General features: G+C 46.0%; 1 protein-coding gene across 6 annotated transcripts in view; it reads left to right on the forward strand.

Moving 5' to 3' along the window:
• Positions 1–15168, forward strand: part of ITSN1 (intersectin 1) — a 104121-nt gene that overhangs the window by 55988 nt on the left and 32965 nt on the right. For all 6 annotated transcript variants that reach the window (XM_069006243.1, XM_069006698.1, XM_069006422.1 and 3 more), the window contains 8 exons: positions 2540–2664; positions 3691–3917; positions 4892–5013; positions 9264–9508; positions 10947–11106; positions 12382–12587; positions 13254–13336; positions 14770–14936. In XM_069006243.1, the coding sequence (XP_068862344.1) occupies positions 2540–2664; positions 3691–3917; positions 4892–5013; positions 9264–9508; positions 10947–11106; positions 12382–12587; positions 13254–13336; positions 14770–14936 (1335 nt within the window). The remainder of the gene's footprint in view (positions 1–2539; positions 2665–3690; positions 3918–4891; positions 5014–9263; positions 9509–10946; positions 11107–12381; positions 12588–13253; positions 13337–14769; positions 14937–15168) is intronic.

Consider the following 15168-nt stretch of genomic DNA (forward strand, 5'->3'; position numbering starts at 1 on the left):
TGGAAAAGCTTCTGGGAGCAGGGAACCACAGGGTCCTTTCCTCTGGGATCAAATGCTTGTCTCAAGGGGAGAAGATCTGATGGAAACTTTGTATTGTAATCCCTGAATATCCCAAGTGCTGTTGTCTTTCTGTCAAAAAGGCACAATCTGGGCCTAAACAACTCCCATTTCTACCATGAAGGTTTTTGTAGCAAATTACTTGTCTGTAAAGAGTGAATCTTGCTCTGCTCTGTGAAATGCTTTAATTCCTATTCAATATGATGAATGTGGCTGTTGGAACATCTCAGAATTCTCCTTGTTGGTCTGTTTGGAGTTAAGTGCCAAGGTAACAATTTCTCAGCTTCTAAGGTAAGGCATTCCTTGTCCTGCACCCCAGGACCGAGCAAAGCCTTGATGTGTCCTTGGAATTCCAGCACAGGAGTGGGACATGTACAGCTGGGAGTTGTGTCTGTACAGGATGAGTGTAGGGCTGTGCTGAACATCCAGCTGGAAATGTTTTGGCTGTTGAAGTGTTACTGAAGTTCAACTGGTTTCCAGTAGAACTCTGGGAGATGCTGGCTCTTCCTCCCCATCCTCCCACCTGGCAAAGCAAAGGAGCACCTCTGTTGCATGAGATGCCCAGCACTTCTTTGTTTCCTCCTGGCTGACCCAAAGAGGGATGTATGTGGGATTTTTTCATCTCTAAAGATGCTCCATCCAGTGCCAGCACTATAAACTAGTTTTGATTTTCTTAACACACAGTTCTGTCACAGAAAAATTCCTTCACAGAACATTGACTGAGCACATCAGCTTGGCTGGGAGGGAGTAGGGCTAAAATGTCTGTGGAAAACTTAAATAATTACTAAAGTGTCCCCTGAGATCCTGACATAGCTAAGCAGGTGGATGAAATGACACAACAAGCAAAGAAAATAATTTGTTTGCCCCAGGGTTGGCAGCAGCATTTACTGCTCCTGCTCCATGTACTCACAGTGGAATCTCCTTGCTCCAGGCAGACATGGGGGCATGGCTCAGCTGCAGCATTCCCAGTTTTCCATTTGGCCATGGAAGTGGTGAATATCCTGCATTTAGTGGTGAGATCCCTTAGGAGCTGCCCCTGGATCCCTGGCAGTGCCCAAGGCCAGGCTGGACATTGGGGCTTGGAGCAGCCTGGGACAGTGGGAGGTGTCCCTGCCATGGCAGGGGTGGCACTGGATAATCCCTAAAATCCCTTCCAACCCAACCAGTCTGGGATTGTCTCATCTGCAGGATGTCAGTCCCAGCACTGCCAATGTTCCTGGAGTTTGTCCCATGCACTTGTCCATGTTTTTGGTACAAATAAGGGTTCAGGAGGTCATGGAGAGGATGTGGGGACTGTGGTTCCCCCTGCTCGTCACACTCCAGGCTATCATAAGACAAGTATTGCCCAAATTGGGATTATGCCTGCATTTCAGTGGGGTTCATGGCCTTAGCAGGGTTTTAATCCCAGCTTCCCTGAGAACTGATTCTCTCTTTAATGATGCTGAGCTCAGTTTTCATTGAATTTAAAACTGGGGAGCATTAATGAAATAAAACTGAGACCTGAAAACTGAGCCACAAGGATCAGCTTCTCTTGAAAATTTCATCCCTGAATCACCTACATTTATTTTTTGTCTCTTATGCAATTTTCTCATTTGGGTCAGTGCATGAGGAGTTTTACATGAAAACTTCCTGTGGTTTGTAGATTGTGAATTTCTGAAAAACTATCCAAATACTTCCAAGATTAACTGTTTCAATTTCACATGTACCATATTTTCATTAAAAGATATCAGTTTTTTGAAGTGAACTATTTTCAGGGAAAATCCTCAGTGGTCATAGGGAGTTTTCTTTTTTTCCCCTGTAATACTGAGGAGTTCAGATGCAAAATTCCAGGTTATGCAAAGAAATTCCAGATAAAAGTTGGTTTTGTGTTAATAGGTGTAAATGCAGAGAGCAAATCTTGAGGAAAATACTCTGGTTTTATTATTATTATTTATATTCTAATTTTTTCAGGCAGTGTCCTTCCGGTTAATTAAGAAAAGCCAGACTTGTATATGAATGAATACCATGATTCATCCCAAAGACATTCCTTAAGGATTTCAGTCTCCTGTGTATAAACCAATCCTGAAGGTTCTTTAGTAAATCAGCATTAATTGGCAAATGAAACTGATTAAGAGTTGCTGTTGTGAGAGCTCAGAGGGCAGATTTGTGTATGGAATTTAATAAATTAATTCCACAAACCAATAAACAAAATAAAATCTGACTGTTCAGATTAAGCTTTGTCCATTTTTTAGAGTCCCATTTAAAGGATTTCTGGTTTCTTAACCCTTTAATGTCTCAGTTAAATGGATAAAAATAGGAAAACAGTAGGTGGTTCATAGACCCTGGAAATGAATCTGAAATATCTGCATTTGGCAGGAGTGTGAGTTTGGACAGAGATCCCCAGCAATTCCCAGGTGTTGTTCCCTCACAGGGAACCCTTTGGGGCCGTTAGTTCTGATTCACAGAGTGGATGCTTACACCTGTTTTCCTTTTTTTAATCCAGGAGCTGAGAGAAATCCATAACAAGCAGCAGCTCCAGAAGCAGAAGAGCTTGGAAGCTGAGAGGTTGAAACAGAAGGAACAGGAAAGGAAGACAGTGGAGCTGGAAAAGCAAAAAGAAGCTCAGAGGTAACAAACTGCTTTGATGGAGCCCTAAATGTAACACCTCCCCTGGCACCTCTCGGAAAATATTCCTGTCTGCCCAAAACTTCCAGGGATGCAGATGAGGTTTGTGTCCTCTAGTGCCACCCTCTAATGCTTGGGAAGTGGATTGGTTGGACACCAGGAGAAATTTCCCCATGGAAAGGGAGGTCAGGCCTTGGCAAGAGCTGCCCAGGGAGGTTTGGAGTGCCCATCCCTGGAGGTGTCCCAGGAAGGGCTGGAGGTGGCACTCAGTGCTCTGGGCTGGGGACAAGGTGGGCATCGGGCACAGCTGGGCTGGGAGGGCTTTTCCAGCCTCAGGGATCCTGGGATTCCATGAATCAGTTTTTTTCCCCTCACACTGTTTTGGTCCGGAATTCACTCTGTCCTTGGACAAAGTCTGTTCTTTGTAGCACACCAAGTGTGTGAGGAGCAGCTGCTTCTCAGGCATTTGTCCCTAACTCTGAAGAAATTCCAGGGGTGGAACAGGCCATGAAACAAACTGGAACACACTGGGTGTCCTTTAGGTCTTCAGAGTTATCTTTACTGGGGCAAATTGTTTCTAGCAGAGAATATTTATTCATTTCCTCTGGTGGAGGGGAAGGACTTGTTAACTCTGGCGGTTGGGAATGGGAAATATTCCCAACAATTCTCTGGAGTGCTGTGTAAAACTTGCAAATACTTCTCCTCCTTGCCCTTCAACATCAGGATAAGGATGGCCACATGTTCTGATCCCTGCTTTTTCCTTTCTGAGTTGGCTGTTTGGAGTCTTACCTTGGGTTGGAACGAGATGATTTTAAGGTCCCTTCCAACCCAAGCCATTCAATGAGTCGGTGATTCCTGGGAACCATTGTGTGAGGAGATGCTGGGGAGTGCTTGGTAACTCACCAAAATAAAGTTAGGGCATGGAAAAGCCCTAAAGAGGACACTTTGTACTGGAGATCACCCAAAAGCTTTGGTAGGCTTTGGTTTGAGTGGCTCTTTCGAATTGACCCCCCCCCAATCTTCCACCAGGCGGATCCAGGACCGGGACAAACCGCGGCTGGAGCGGGGACAGCCGGAGGAAGAACCTCAGTGGCAAAAAAAAATCCAGGAAGATGACAAGCAAAAAAGGGAAGAACTACCCAAGAAGAAGGAAAGTGAGGATAAGGGGAAGCAGGAAATGCAGGAGAAGCTGAGCAAACTCTTCCAGCCCCACCAGGAGCCCAGCAAGCCTGGCCAGGCTCCGTGGTCCAACGCAGGTAGGGTCCAACAGCAGGGAATGCTCTGGGACAGCTCAGTTGTCATTCTTTTCCCATTTAACACAGAACAAAGTGGTGGTCAAGGTTGGATTGTGAGTCTTATTAGAGTAAATAATGCATGGATTGAGCTCTAGACTCCAAAAATGGTTCTTTCATCGCTGTTCTTCCCAAAAGGCAGAGGGGAGAGCACAGTTCTGAGACTGCAGGACAAGGGAAGAGGGAATCTCAGCTGGAAGGGGCTGGATGCAAGATGTCAAAACCTGTTTCTGTAGGTTTTATTTTGGTGCGGGATATAAGCCTAGGGATTTTTCAGAGTAGGAACAATACGTTGTTTAGTCACCCTTTTCCTTTCCTGCCTTCCTTTGTTCACTGGACAAATGACCTGAAATCTAAAATTTAATCCCCCTTTCTCTGCTCTCCACACAGTCACTTTCAGCTGAGAGCTTTTTCTGTGCATTGTATCCTGTTTTTTGCCTGTATTGGGAATCCTCCTTCCCTCTTAAGTGTCTTGGATACACACAAGAACTGTTTGGGAATGTGATACTGGTTTAAATATTTGTCCAAAGGATTGCATCACTTTTATGACTAAATCCTGCCCAGAGAGGCTGTGGACTCCCAGTTCCTGCAGTGTCCAAGGCCAGGTTGGACACTGGGGCTTGGAGCAGCCTGGGACAGTGGGAGGTGTCCCTGCCCATGGCAGGGGTGGCACTGGGTGGGCTTTGAGGTCCCTCCCAAGCCAAACCACTCTGGGATTCTGTGATCTTCCCTGTTGTTTAGAGGAGAAAACAGTAAAATTGTATTTAAAGAATTAATTTTTCTATTTCCCCTTGTGTGAAAGGGGGATAAGGTACTTCCTGCAGACCCTGACAGTTTGCTGATTCTTGTCTCCACTTTCACCCCATTTTCCAAGTGTTTGAAAATAAGGTGGTTTGATTTCTTCTCTCTGTATCTGTGTGTTTGTTTCCTTTGCTCAGAGAAAGCTCCTTTAACCATTTCTGCTCAGGAGGATGTAAAAATAGTGTATTATAGAGCTCTGTATCCTTTTGAATCCAGAAGCCACGATGAGATCACCATCCAGCCTGGAGACATCGTCATGGTAAGCAGGGATTGGGATATTCCTTGAGAAAATTCCTTCAGCTTCTGCCCTATGTGATTTCAATTTTCTATGGCAGGAAAGGAAACTTCAAATCCTGAATATTTGGTTGCAGGTGTGTTGATACAGAATAATTCCCTGTTTTTCAGGGATGTGGTCAGTGTGTTGTGTCAGACTGAAGCAATGGTTGCTTTTGTCTCTCTCAGTGATAACTCCGTAGTTAATGGCTGCAGGGATTAAGTGGATATTAATATTAATTAATCATTAGTGTGTTCTTAACATGCAGAATGAAAATTCCTGGGGGAATTCTTAAATACTGTTCACTGGGGAAGGTGTATTCCCCCAGAAACAGTGTTCTGCCCAACAGAATTGATTTTAAGAGCTTTCACATTTAGCTCAGTTTAGTAACTGTGGATTTGGGAAAAAATACACTTTGTAGGCTCCCCTAAATTGTAAGGATTCATATTTTTTAAAAACCTGTTCTGAGAAATTGAAGCTTTTTGGGGTTTGTTTGGCTTTTTACTGATTGGATGTTTCTGACATAAGAATTTGCTTCTGGAAAATCCACAGTGAATCCTGGCTCGGTGTCACTGCTGAGGACTCTGAGTAGGGATACAACAGGTTGTAAAGCTGCAGCAGGAAATGGTGTTGGGCAGGCAGCTGGGAAAGGGGAGAGGAGACAGCTGGGCAATGCTGGGATGCCTTGCTTTCCTGGGAAATGGGGGGTGGCCTGGGCTTGCAGGTCATTCTGTGGGCAAGAGTGATCCCTGTTAGGCAGACTTGCTGGGAAAATAACAATTTCCCCAAAAGATGTGATTTTAAGAAGCATTTCACACATTTTTAAATTGAGATTTGCAGTGACAATAACATTTTTCCTCAAAATATGTGATTCTGGGGAGCTCTGCACATATTTATCCCTGCTACTGCAGGGAAAAGAACATTTTTCCTCAAAATATGTGATTCTGGGGAGCTCTGCACATATTTATCCCTGCTACTGTAGGGAAAAGAACATTTTTCCTCAAAATATGTGATTCTGGGGAGCTCTGCACATATTTATCCCTGCTACTGTAGGGAAAATAACATTTTTCCTCAAATATGTGATTCTAAGGAGCACTGAAATAATTTTTAAATAGAGATTTGCAGGGAAATAACATTTTTCCCAAAATATGCAATTACAAAGAGCACTGAAGTAATTTCTAAAGAAAGCTTTGCAGGGAAATGAGATTTTTCCCCCAAAATGCGTGAGTCTAAGGAGCGCTGCGCTTCTTTTAAATAGAGACTTTGAGACCATCCAAGTCTTGTTATCCGTTGCTTTTGGACTTGATTTTAACCCACTCAGCCCCAGCAGGGTTACTGCTCTCTAATGCCTTTCCTGAAGTACTTCTGAGCACAGTTGAGGCTGGTGCTGGGGGCTGTGCCTGCTGCCCTGCAGGAAGGGTTTCCGTGGGCTGCTCTGGCAGTGCTGGGCTGGGTTGTAACCGTGCCTTGCTTTGCATCCCTGCTTCCCCCTGGAGGTGAAAAGGGACTGGGTAAGTGCTGCCAGGGAGGCTCTGCCCTGGCTCCATTTCCATCACCAGAGTTGGTTCCCCTGCAGTTCCTTGGGTTTGAACCCACCCGGGCTCAAATTAACAACCACAGCTTGTTATCAAAAGTAATTCAGACACCCTGGACCGAGGTTTACTTTTGATGCTGCCTTTGGGCTCCCCCCTCAGCCCTCCCGTGTTTGTCCTGTGGTTCCAAAGGTCCCAGGGGGTGCCTTTCCTTGGAAAACAGCAGTTTGCAAGCTCAGTGTTAAGGTGAGGCTGACTGGTGACATCAATGCAGCTGCAGTGGAGCTGAACTCCAGCTGGGAGCTTCCTGCCCCACAAATCAGTGTTCCTTGGACTAACTGTGTTCTGACATGGGCAAATTGAGCATTCCCACATTGGAACCCAAATTCTGACCCATGGCAGGTCCTGTCATGCAGCAGGGCAGGAGGTGCCACCCAGAGCCCAGGGCTGGCTCCCAGTTCTGGTGTGGGAACGGGCTGGAATCCTGGCTGGAATTGGGACTGCAGAGCTCATTCTGTCACAGGAGCTGGGGCTTTAACAGAGCTTGGGAATGATCTTTCCAAGAGTGTCAACTCTTCATCCTGGGCACAGATCCTGAGCCCTGGCTGGGGGAATCAGGGAGAAGGGTGGGCATTTCTTCAGGAAGGAAAAGGATTTGCCAGTCTGGGGAGGGCTCTGCTCTGCCTGACTCCTGGGGAAATCACCACTGGATCTGGTGCCATGGATTACAGAATTACTCTGGTTTTTAAATTCTCCCACTTTTAAATTATCTTGCCCTTTCAATGTACTTTAAATTTCTTCCCCTGTAACTTTAGATTGATTTTAATCCTGGCTATAACTCAACCAAACTTCTGTGTGGGAACAGATACTCTTCCCTGAAACATCTATAACAAATTCTAAGGACAGTTTCTCATCAGTTTTCTTAGTTATTGATTGTTGGAGTTGGAATCAATCTTCTGAATCAATCTTCTTTATGTGATCCACAGAACTAAGAAGTTGTCAGCTGTGGCTCTAAAGTACAGTTGAATAAATAGAAAACAACTTCCCACACACTGTAATTCACTATTCAGGTGTGCATTTAATGGCTGATTGTATTTTGGAAAAAAATAATCTGGGATTGTTGTTGGGGCTTGTGGATGGTGGGGGTAAAAATATGAGGAAATTGGAACAAATTAGCTTTAAAAAGGTTCAAAAGAATTTATTTAAAATTCCAGTACTGTACTGCAAAACCAGATGTGACTTGTATTTTATATGAAGAAGAAACCAGAGCTGATATGAATTATGAAGTTGAAATTATCCTTCAAAGTGCCTTTTCATGAGTATACTTAGAGAACCTAATTGGGTTGAATAAGCATAAATCTGAGTATCCTCATAGGCAGTTTTAGAGTTATTGTAGCTTCAGACCCTCTCCTGAAGAGGCATTAATTGGATGGGTCTAAAACCTTTTGGTTGGGTTTTTTTTTCCCCTTATGCCTGAGGAATCCCAGTGGTTTCTGTATGTCTGTGGTTCACCTCAAGGATGCTTTTTTAGAGCATCTCCACAACCCAGATTTGCCTTTCCAGTGCTGTTTGTTTCCTTTGTGTGTGGTGATTGCAGTTCCTGCCCCAGTGGGTCCAGCTGGGTGACTCTGATCGCTGTGTGGATGATTCAGCCTTGGGTGCTACATCCCCTTTCTCCCAGATCCACCCCCAGCTGTGCCCTTCCCTCTCCCATCCTGCTGCTTGCCCATCTCTGCTGCAGTGGAAATTTTGCTCTGCACTGCAGGAGAAGCACATGGGAGCGGTCAAGCACAAAGTGCCTTTATTTCTGGGACTGCCTTGGGCTGACAGGGACTGAGAGAGGAGGAGGACCCAAAACCGCAGGAATAATGGATCGGTTTGCACCAAAAGGGGAGGGTGCATGCAAATTCAGTGGGAGGCACTGAGTCAATAAATGGCCCGAGGCAGAGGAATTTGTCAGCAGCTCCTCTGAGGAGTCCAGGGGTCCAGGGGCAGGGATCCATCCATGCCCTGGGCTCATCCCAGCGTGGGCAGCAGGAAATGCATTGGAATTGTGCCCCTGGGCCCAGCACAGGGAGGACGTGGAGCTGCTGGAGAGAGGCCAGAGGAGGCTCCAGGATGAGCAGAGGGATGGAGCAGCTCTGCTGGGAGGAAAGGCTGCCAGAGCTGGGATTGTTCAGCCTGGAGAGGAGAAGCTTTGGGGTGAGCTCAGGGTGGCCTTGCAGGGCCTGAAGGAGCTGCAGGAAAGCTGGAGAGAGACAATTGCCAAGGGCTGGAGGGGCAGGAGCCAGGGAATGGCTTCCCAGTGCCAGAGGGCAGGGCTGGATGGGAGATTGGGCAGGAATTGTTCCCTGGCAGGGTGGGCAGGCCCTGGCACAGGGTGCCCAGAGCAGCTGGGGCTGCCCCTGGATCCCTGGCAGTGCCCAAGGCCAGGCTGGACATTGGGGCTTGGAGCAGCCTGGGACAGTGGGAGGTGTCCCTGCCATGGCAGGGGTGGAACGAGACAGGTTTCAGGGTCCCTTCTGACCCCAGCCATTCCATGATTCTGTGATTTTTAGCTTGGGAGAAAGAAAAAATAAAAACTAATTGTCAAGCCCTCTTGCATTGCAAAAAGTTCCTTACTGTAGAGAAGATGGGTTGTTTTCAGTAAAATTTCCATTTGCAGGGTGTGTTTCTTAACTCTGTAACTTCCTGTGTCTGCAGGTGGATGAAAGCCAGACTGGAGAGCCAGGGTGGCTTGGTGGAGAACTGAAGGGGAAAACTGGATGGTTCCCTGCAAACTATGCAGAGAAAATTCCGGACAGTGAAGTTCCAGCCTCTGCCAAGCCAGCGTCCGAGCCCTCTGCTGCTCCCAAAGTGTCCGTGCAGGAAACCTCCACCCCCCTGGGAGCCCCTGCCCCTCCTGAGGGTCCTGCAGTGGCCAACAACTGGGCAGACTTCAGCTCCACGTAGGTTTGGGTGCTGCTGAGCACTTCAGTGTGTGGAGTCCTTTGGAACTGGCACTGAACACAGGAGCCAGAGTGCAAACTAAAAAGACCTTCTTTGAAGTGAGAGATGCTTTCTGTAGGAATCAGTGAAAATTGCTGCCCTGTGGGACTTGAGGCTGCTCCCATCACACCTGCCTGGGGACAGCAAGAGTGGGAGAGATCCCCAAGTGAGGATGTGGGCATGGTGGAAATCCAAGGTGTTCACTTCCCTTGGAACCACAGAATCCCAGACTAGTTGGGTTGGAAGGGCCTCAAAGCCCACCCAGTGCCACCCCTGCCATGGCAGGGACACCTCCCACTGTCCCAGGCTGCTCCAAGCCCCAATGTCCAGCCTGGCCTTGGACACTGCCAGGGATCCAGGGGCAGCCCCAGCTGCTCTGGGCACCCTGTGCCAGGGCCTGCCCACCCTCCCAGGGAACAATTCCTTCCCAGTATCTCACTTACATTTCCCCTCTTCCAGTGGGAACTCATTCCCCCTTGCCCTGCCACTCCTGTTCCTAATGAATAATCCCTCTCCAGCTTTCTTGGAGTCCCTTAAGATACTGGAGGCTCCTAAATCCCTTTCTCCTACATTAGTTGCCACCAAGCCTTATCAAAGGCTTCCAAATTGCTTATGTATAATATGCTAATGGCAGAGAGAACATGAAAATATGATTTAATTCCTGATCACAGCATTAGTAAGACTGATGGAATTCGAACTGTTGCTCTTCCCTGGATGTCCTAACTCAGTACACTGGGCACTTTTATCAACTGCAATTCCTTATCCTTTGGCCATGAAATCCATATTTATAAACTGATATCTCAATAGGAGGCTCTGGCACAGGGTGCCCAGAGCAGCTGGGGCTGCCCCTGGATCCCTGGCAGTGCCCAAGGCCAGGCTGGACATTGGGGCTTGGAGCAGCCTGGGACAGTGGGAGGTGTCCCTGCCATGGCAGGGGTGGCACTGGATGGGCTTTGAGGTCCCTCCCCACCCAAACCATTCAGGGATTCTGTGTCTAAAGGAAAGAGATGTGAGAGGTCAGTGATTTGCAGGTGGGAAGATTTCAAACCAGTTTTGGAAAGAATGATTAATTATTTTTCCACTGTGTGTAATGCAGCCTGCACTGCTTGAACTTCTGTTTGTTGGGACAAATTTCACAGCTAAGAAATGAAATAAAAACCTGTCCTTCAGGGGCAAGGACAAGGAGCTCAGTTTGGATTGCCTTTGAAGATAAAGTTGTGGTTAACCAGTGTTTGATGGCACTGCTGTACCTGGAGCCACGGTGCTCATGGATACTCATTGAAAAGTAATAATGTAGAATGTAGAAATATTTGTTCTATGTGAGGTTTTTTTCTTCCTACTATTAAAAACAGTAGGAATTACATCTTTCTTTTTTTTTTTTTTTTTTTTTTTTTTCAGCTGGCCAACAAACACCAGTGAGAAACCAGAGAGTGATAACTGGGATGCCTGGGCAGCTCAGCCATCCCTGACCGTGCCCAGTGCAGGGCAGCTCCGGCAGCGCTCGGCCTTCACTCCTGCCACTGTCACAGGCTCATCCCCCTCCCCTGTCCTGGGCCAGGTGAGCTCCTGGGCTCATCCAAATGTTTTGAGCCAGCACAAAGGCTTGGAGAGTAAAGTGTGAACCTCAGCTATGCATTAAAACACTCACCTGGGATAGGTGGGCTCTTCCAGGAGGGGTGACAGGGAGAGTCCCACCTGCAGAGCTGCCCCAGCCCTGGGGCCCAGCACAGGGAGGACGTGGAGCTGCTGGAGAGAGGCCAGAGGAGGCTCCAGGATGAGCAGAGGGATGGAGCAGCTCTGCTGGGAGGAAAGGCTGCCAGAGCTGGGATTGTTCAGCCTGGAGAGGAGAAGCTTTGGGGTGAGCTCAGGGTGGCCTTGCAGGGCCTGAAGGAGCTGCAGGAAAGCTGGAGAGAGACAATTGCCAAGGGCTGGAGGGCCAGGAGCCAGGGAATGGCTTCCCAGTGCCAGAGGGCAGGGCTGGATGGGAGATTGGGCAGGAATTGTTCCCTGGCAGGGTGGGCAGGCCCTGGCACAGGGTGCCCAGAGCAGCTGGGGCTGCCCCTGGATCCCTGGCAGTGCCCAAGGCCAGGCTGGACATTGGGGCTTGGAGCAGCCTGGCACAGTGGGAGGTGTCCCTGCCATGGCAGGGGTGGCACTGGATGGGCTTTGAGGTCCCTTCCAACCTAGGCCATTCTATGGATCTTTGATCCAGTGGCAACATCTGGGGCAGGATTTAACACAAAGCAGTTTCTGGTTTGCTGTTTCAGGATGGCTTTTTTAGATTTTGGTGGTCCAGTTTTGGGTCACTTCCTTGGGGCTTTCTTGACTCCCATGACAACCTTCACTTCCAAGTGGGTTATGTGGTGAAGTGGAACAGCAGTGGCAGAGCTTCACAGCTGAATTCTGTCCATCTGTTCAGGCATTTCCTTTTCCTCAGTGGAACAGCAAACTGTTCTTGGGAGCCTGTGTGTTCTGGAAAGTGCTAAATATCTACCTCAGAGCAAAAGTAAATTGGAATGTGCCATGAATAACATGCAGCAAAGCATCATTGTCCATAAAATGGATTCTTAAGTCCTGCCAAAGCAGCTTCACGAGAGTTTATTACATGTGTCTCTTAATTGTAAAAGTAATTAATTTAATCTTGATGATGTGTTAACAGACAAATTCAGGAGGACTGTAAACAATTCTGGAATTACTCTGGAAGTTTAAGTGATGCTTTAGTTGACAGAGAATCTGTTTGTTGCTGTCTAAGCATTCTAAGAATATAATTCCTTAAGCAGCTTTCTGGATGAAAGGTAGAGCATGACTGACTCCTCTCTCTCTCTTTTTGAAGGGTGAAAAAGTGGAGGGGCTTCAAGCACAAGCTCTGTATCCTTGGAGAGCAAAAAAAGACAACCACCTGAACTTCAACAAGAACGATGTGATCACAGTGCTGGAGCAGCAGGACATGTGGTGGTTTGGGGAGGTGCAGGGACAGAAGGGCTGGTTTCCCAAATCCTATGTGAAGCTCATTTCAGGCCCCATTAGGAAGTCAACGAGGTATTTTGTTTGCTTTTCCTGTCCTTTACTTCTCTGCTGGGATGGAAGGAAATAGGAAGAGCTGCACACTTGAATTTCAAAGTTCTACCCTATAAAAGGGCCCTTTTTTTTTATGTGGAGGGTTTTTACTTCCAATCCTGAAAATCTTTGTCAGCAATAAGAAAACTGACCTCAGTTCTCCTTGGGTCTTGCCTCACCAACAAAAGATTAATTAACCTTCTTAATTTTATGTGACTTTCAACTGAAAAATGAATGTATTGGACTTCATGAATTACAGCTGTGTAAGTCAGAGCTTCTCTCTCCCCAAAAGTAAAAGGTATTCCTCAAATCTAAATCACTTCTCATTATTCTTGGAGGATTAAACATTTAAAATCTCATTTTATGTAATGTGAAGGCAACGTTAGCATTAGGAATACAAATGAGAACAATTTCAGATCATTTTTTTCCTGAAGAAAAAGAGGAGATGCAGAAAATTCTGTATTTAAGACAGTTGCTTAAAAGTGACCATGACAGGATTCAAAACTTTCTTTTGCACATTTACTGTCTCTTCTTTTAAAACCCAGGGAGTTCCTTGTGGGTGCACGTGCAGTTTTGAGTTTGAAATAGAGTAATAATTTTTATCTGAAGAGATTGAATTTCTTAAATAACCATTATTTTCTTCTAAAGCATGGATTCTGGTTCCTCAGAAAGTCCTGCTAGTCTGAAAAGAGTAGCATCCCCAGCAGCCAAGGCAGCGATGTCAGGGGAAGGTGAGTCCTGGGTGGGAGCCTCTCACTCTGGCATTAAACACAAGAACTCTGCTTCATGCCAAAGTCAGGAATCACACTGTGGTGGTCAAGTGGTGCTAAAATCCAAGTGCAAATCAGTTTGCCTCTAGAATAATTGGGAATTATTATTAGAGTAAGCATTTATGTGTGTTGTGAAGGGATAATTTCCCATATCACAAAAGATACGAAGATGTCTTTTGTAGTTTGTACTTTTCCCAGTATTTCTATTTTTTTGCTGTTATTTGATAACATTTTCTGATCTGGAATGGGTTTTTACAGAGGGCCCAATAAGAACATCTGTGCATGTGTCCATGATGTCAGTAAATGTCTCAATGTCCCCCAAAGCTCATTCCCAATGTTTCATTAAAGCTCTTAATTAAGGCAGCGACAGTCACTTATAGAATATTTGGATCCTTATGGTCCATTTTAAAGCTGGAGCCTGGGGCACAGGCACAGAATTATCAGATAATTTTCAGTCCTCTGAAGGGTTTTAAAAGGGGAATTCCTGGCTGTTGCCACCCTTCAGCTGGAGGGGAATGTCCTCACATGAGCTGCCTTAACTCTTAATCCTCTCCAGTGCAGAGTCAGCTAAAGGCTAATTAAATCACAGGCAGAGGAAATCAATTAATCTAAATGTAGGTTACAGGAGCATTTGTGTATCCTCCCTACAGCACACCTGAAGTTTGTAACTGCAATTCCAGGTACAGTTTTAGGTACATTTACATTTAATTTGCCTCTGGCATGAGCACCACAGAAATGAAAAGGAGAGAACAGCAGAGAAAAGGGAGATAATCAATTATTTCAAAGTATATAATATTCCATAGACTCCCAGGTGGTTTGGGTTGGAAGGGACCTTAAAGATCACCTTGTTCTGGTTTTCCTCGTATTTGAGGAGAAGGGGTTGTGGACATGCAGAGTCTTGTCACAGGTGGGATATCTCAGGTGTTGTGTTTGTATTAAAAAGGAACACAGCTTCTGTTTAAACAATTCAGAAAAGCTGTGGTGTTGAGAAATCATAAAGCAGGGATTGAACATCTTCTGTTGAGAGGATTGAAGAAGAGCTCATGTGCAGAAGGTGATTTTTAAGCTGTGTGGACTTTGCATCCCAAACTCTGAAAATTCCACTCATCAGCACAATCCAGAAACCACTGGGAAACATATTTAATATCTAAATGAATGATGTAGGTACATTGTAATGATAATAGCAAATTATATACAAGACCCCCCTGAGGCAGCCTTTTGACAGATCCTGTTCAGTTCTGACAGATAGGATTTTATTCATTAAATATTGATGTTTCTATGAGTAATAAAGAATAAATTTGCCTTCTGCCTAGCCCGTGATATTGATGAGGTTTTGCAGAGGCTCCCTGAGGGTTTCTCAGGAGTTTGCCATGTGCTGTATTTCCCTTTTCCAGAGTACATTGCCATGTACACCTACGAGAGCTCGGAGCAGGGAGACCTCACTTTCCAACAAGGTGACCTGATCCTGGTGACAAAGAAAGATGGTGACTGGTGGACGGGAACGCTGGGTGATAAATCAGGAGTTTTCCCATCTAATTATGTGAGACTCAAAGATTCTGAGGTAGAGAAATGTTTTCTTTGGGGTTGTAGTGGTAGCTGCAAGGCAGGGCATCGTAAGGGAAATAAAAATATGTTGCAGATTTCCTGACTGAGATTGGAAAGGAATAACAATGACAATAACAACAGTAGTTGCATTTTACAGCTTAATATCATAAATAACTTGGGGGATCATCCATTAAAAGAATGCCTACATTAATAGTGCAATTGGCAGTTTTGTAGACACTGGTCAGAAC

The sequence above is a fragment of the Aphelocoma coerulescens genome, chromosome 1 (assembly GCF_041296385.1).
Source record: "Aphelocoma coerulescens isolate FSJ_1873_10779 chromosome 1, UR_Acoe_1.0, whole genome shotgun sequence".
In the NCBI taxonomy this organism is placed as follows: domain Eukaryota; kingdom Metazoa; phylum Chordata; class Aves; order Passeriformes; family Corvidae; genus Aphelocoma; species Aphelocoma coerulescens.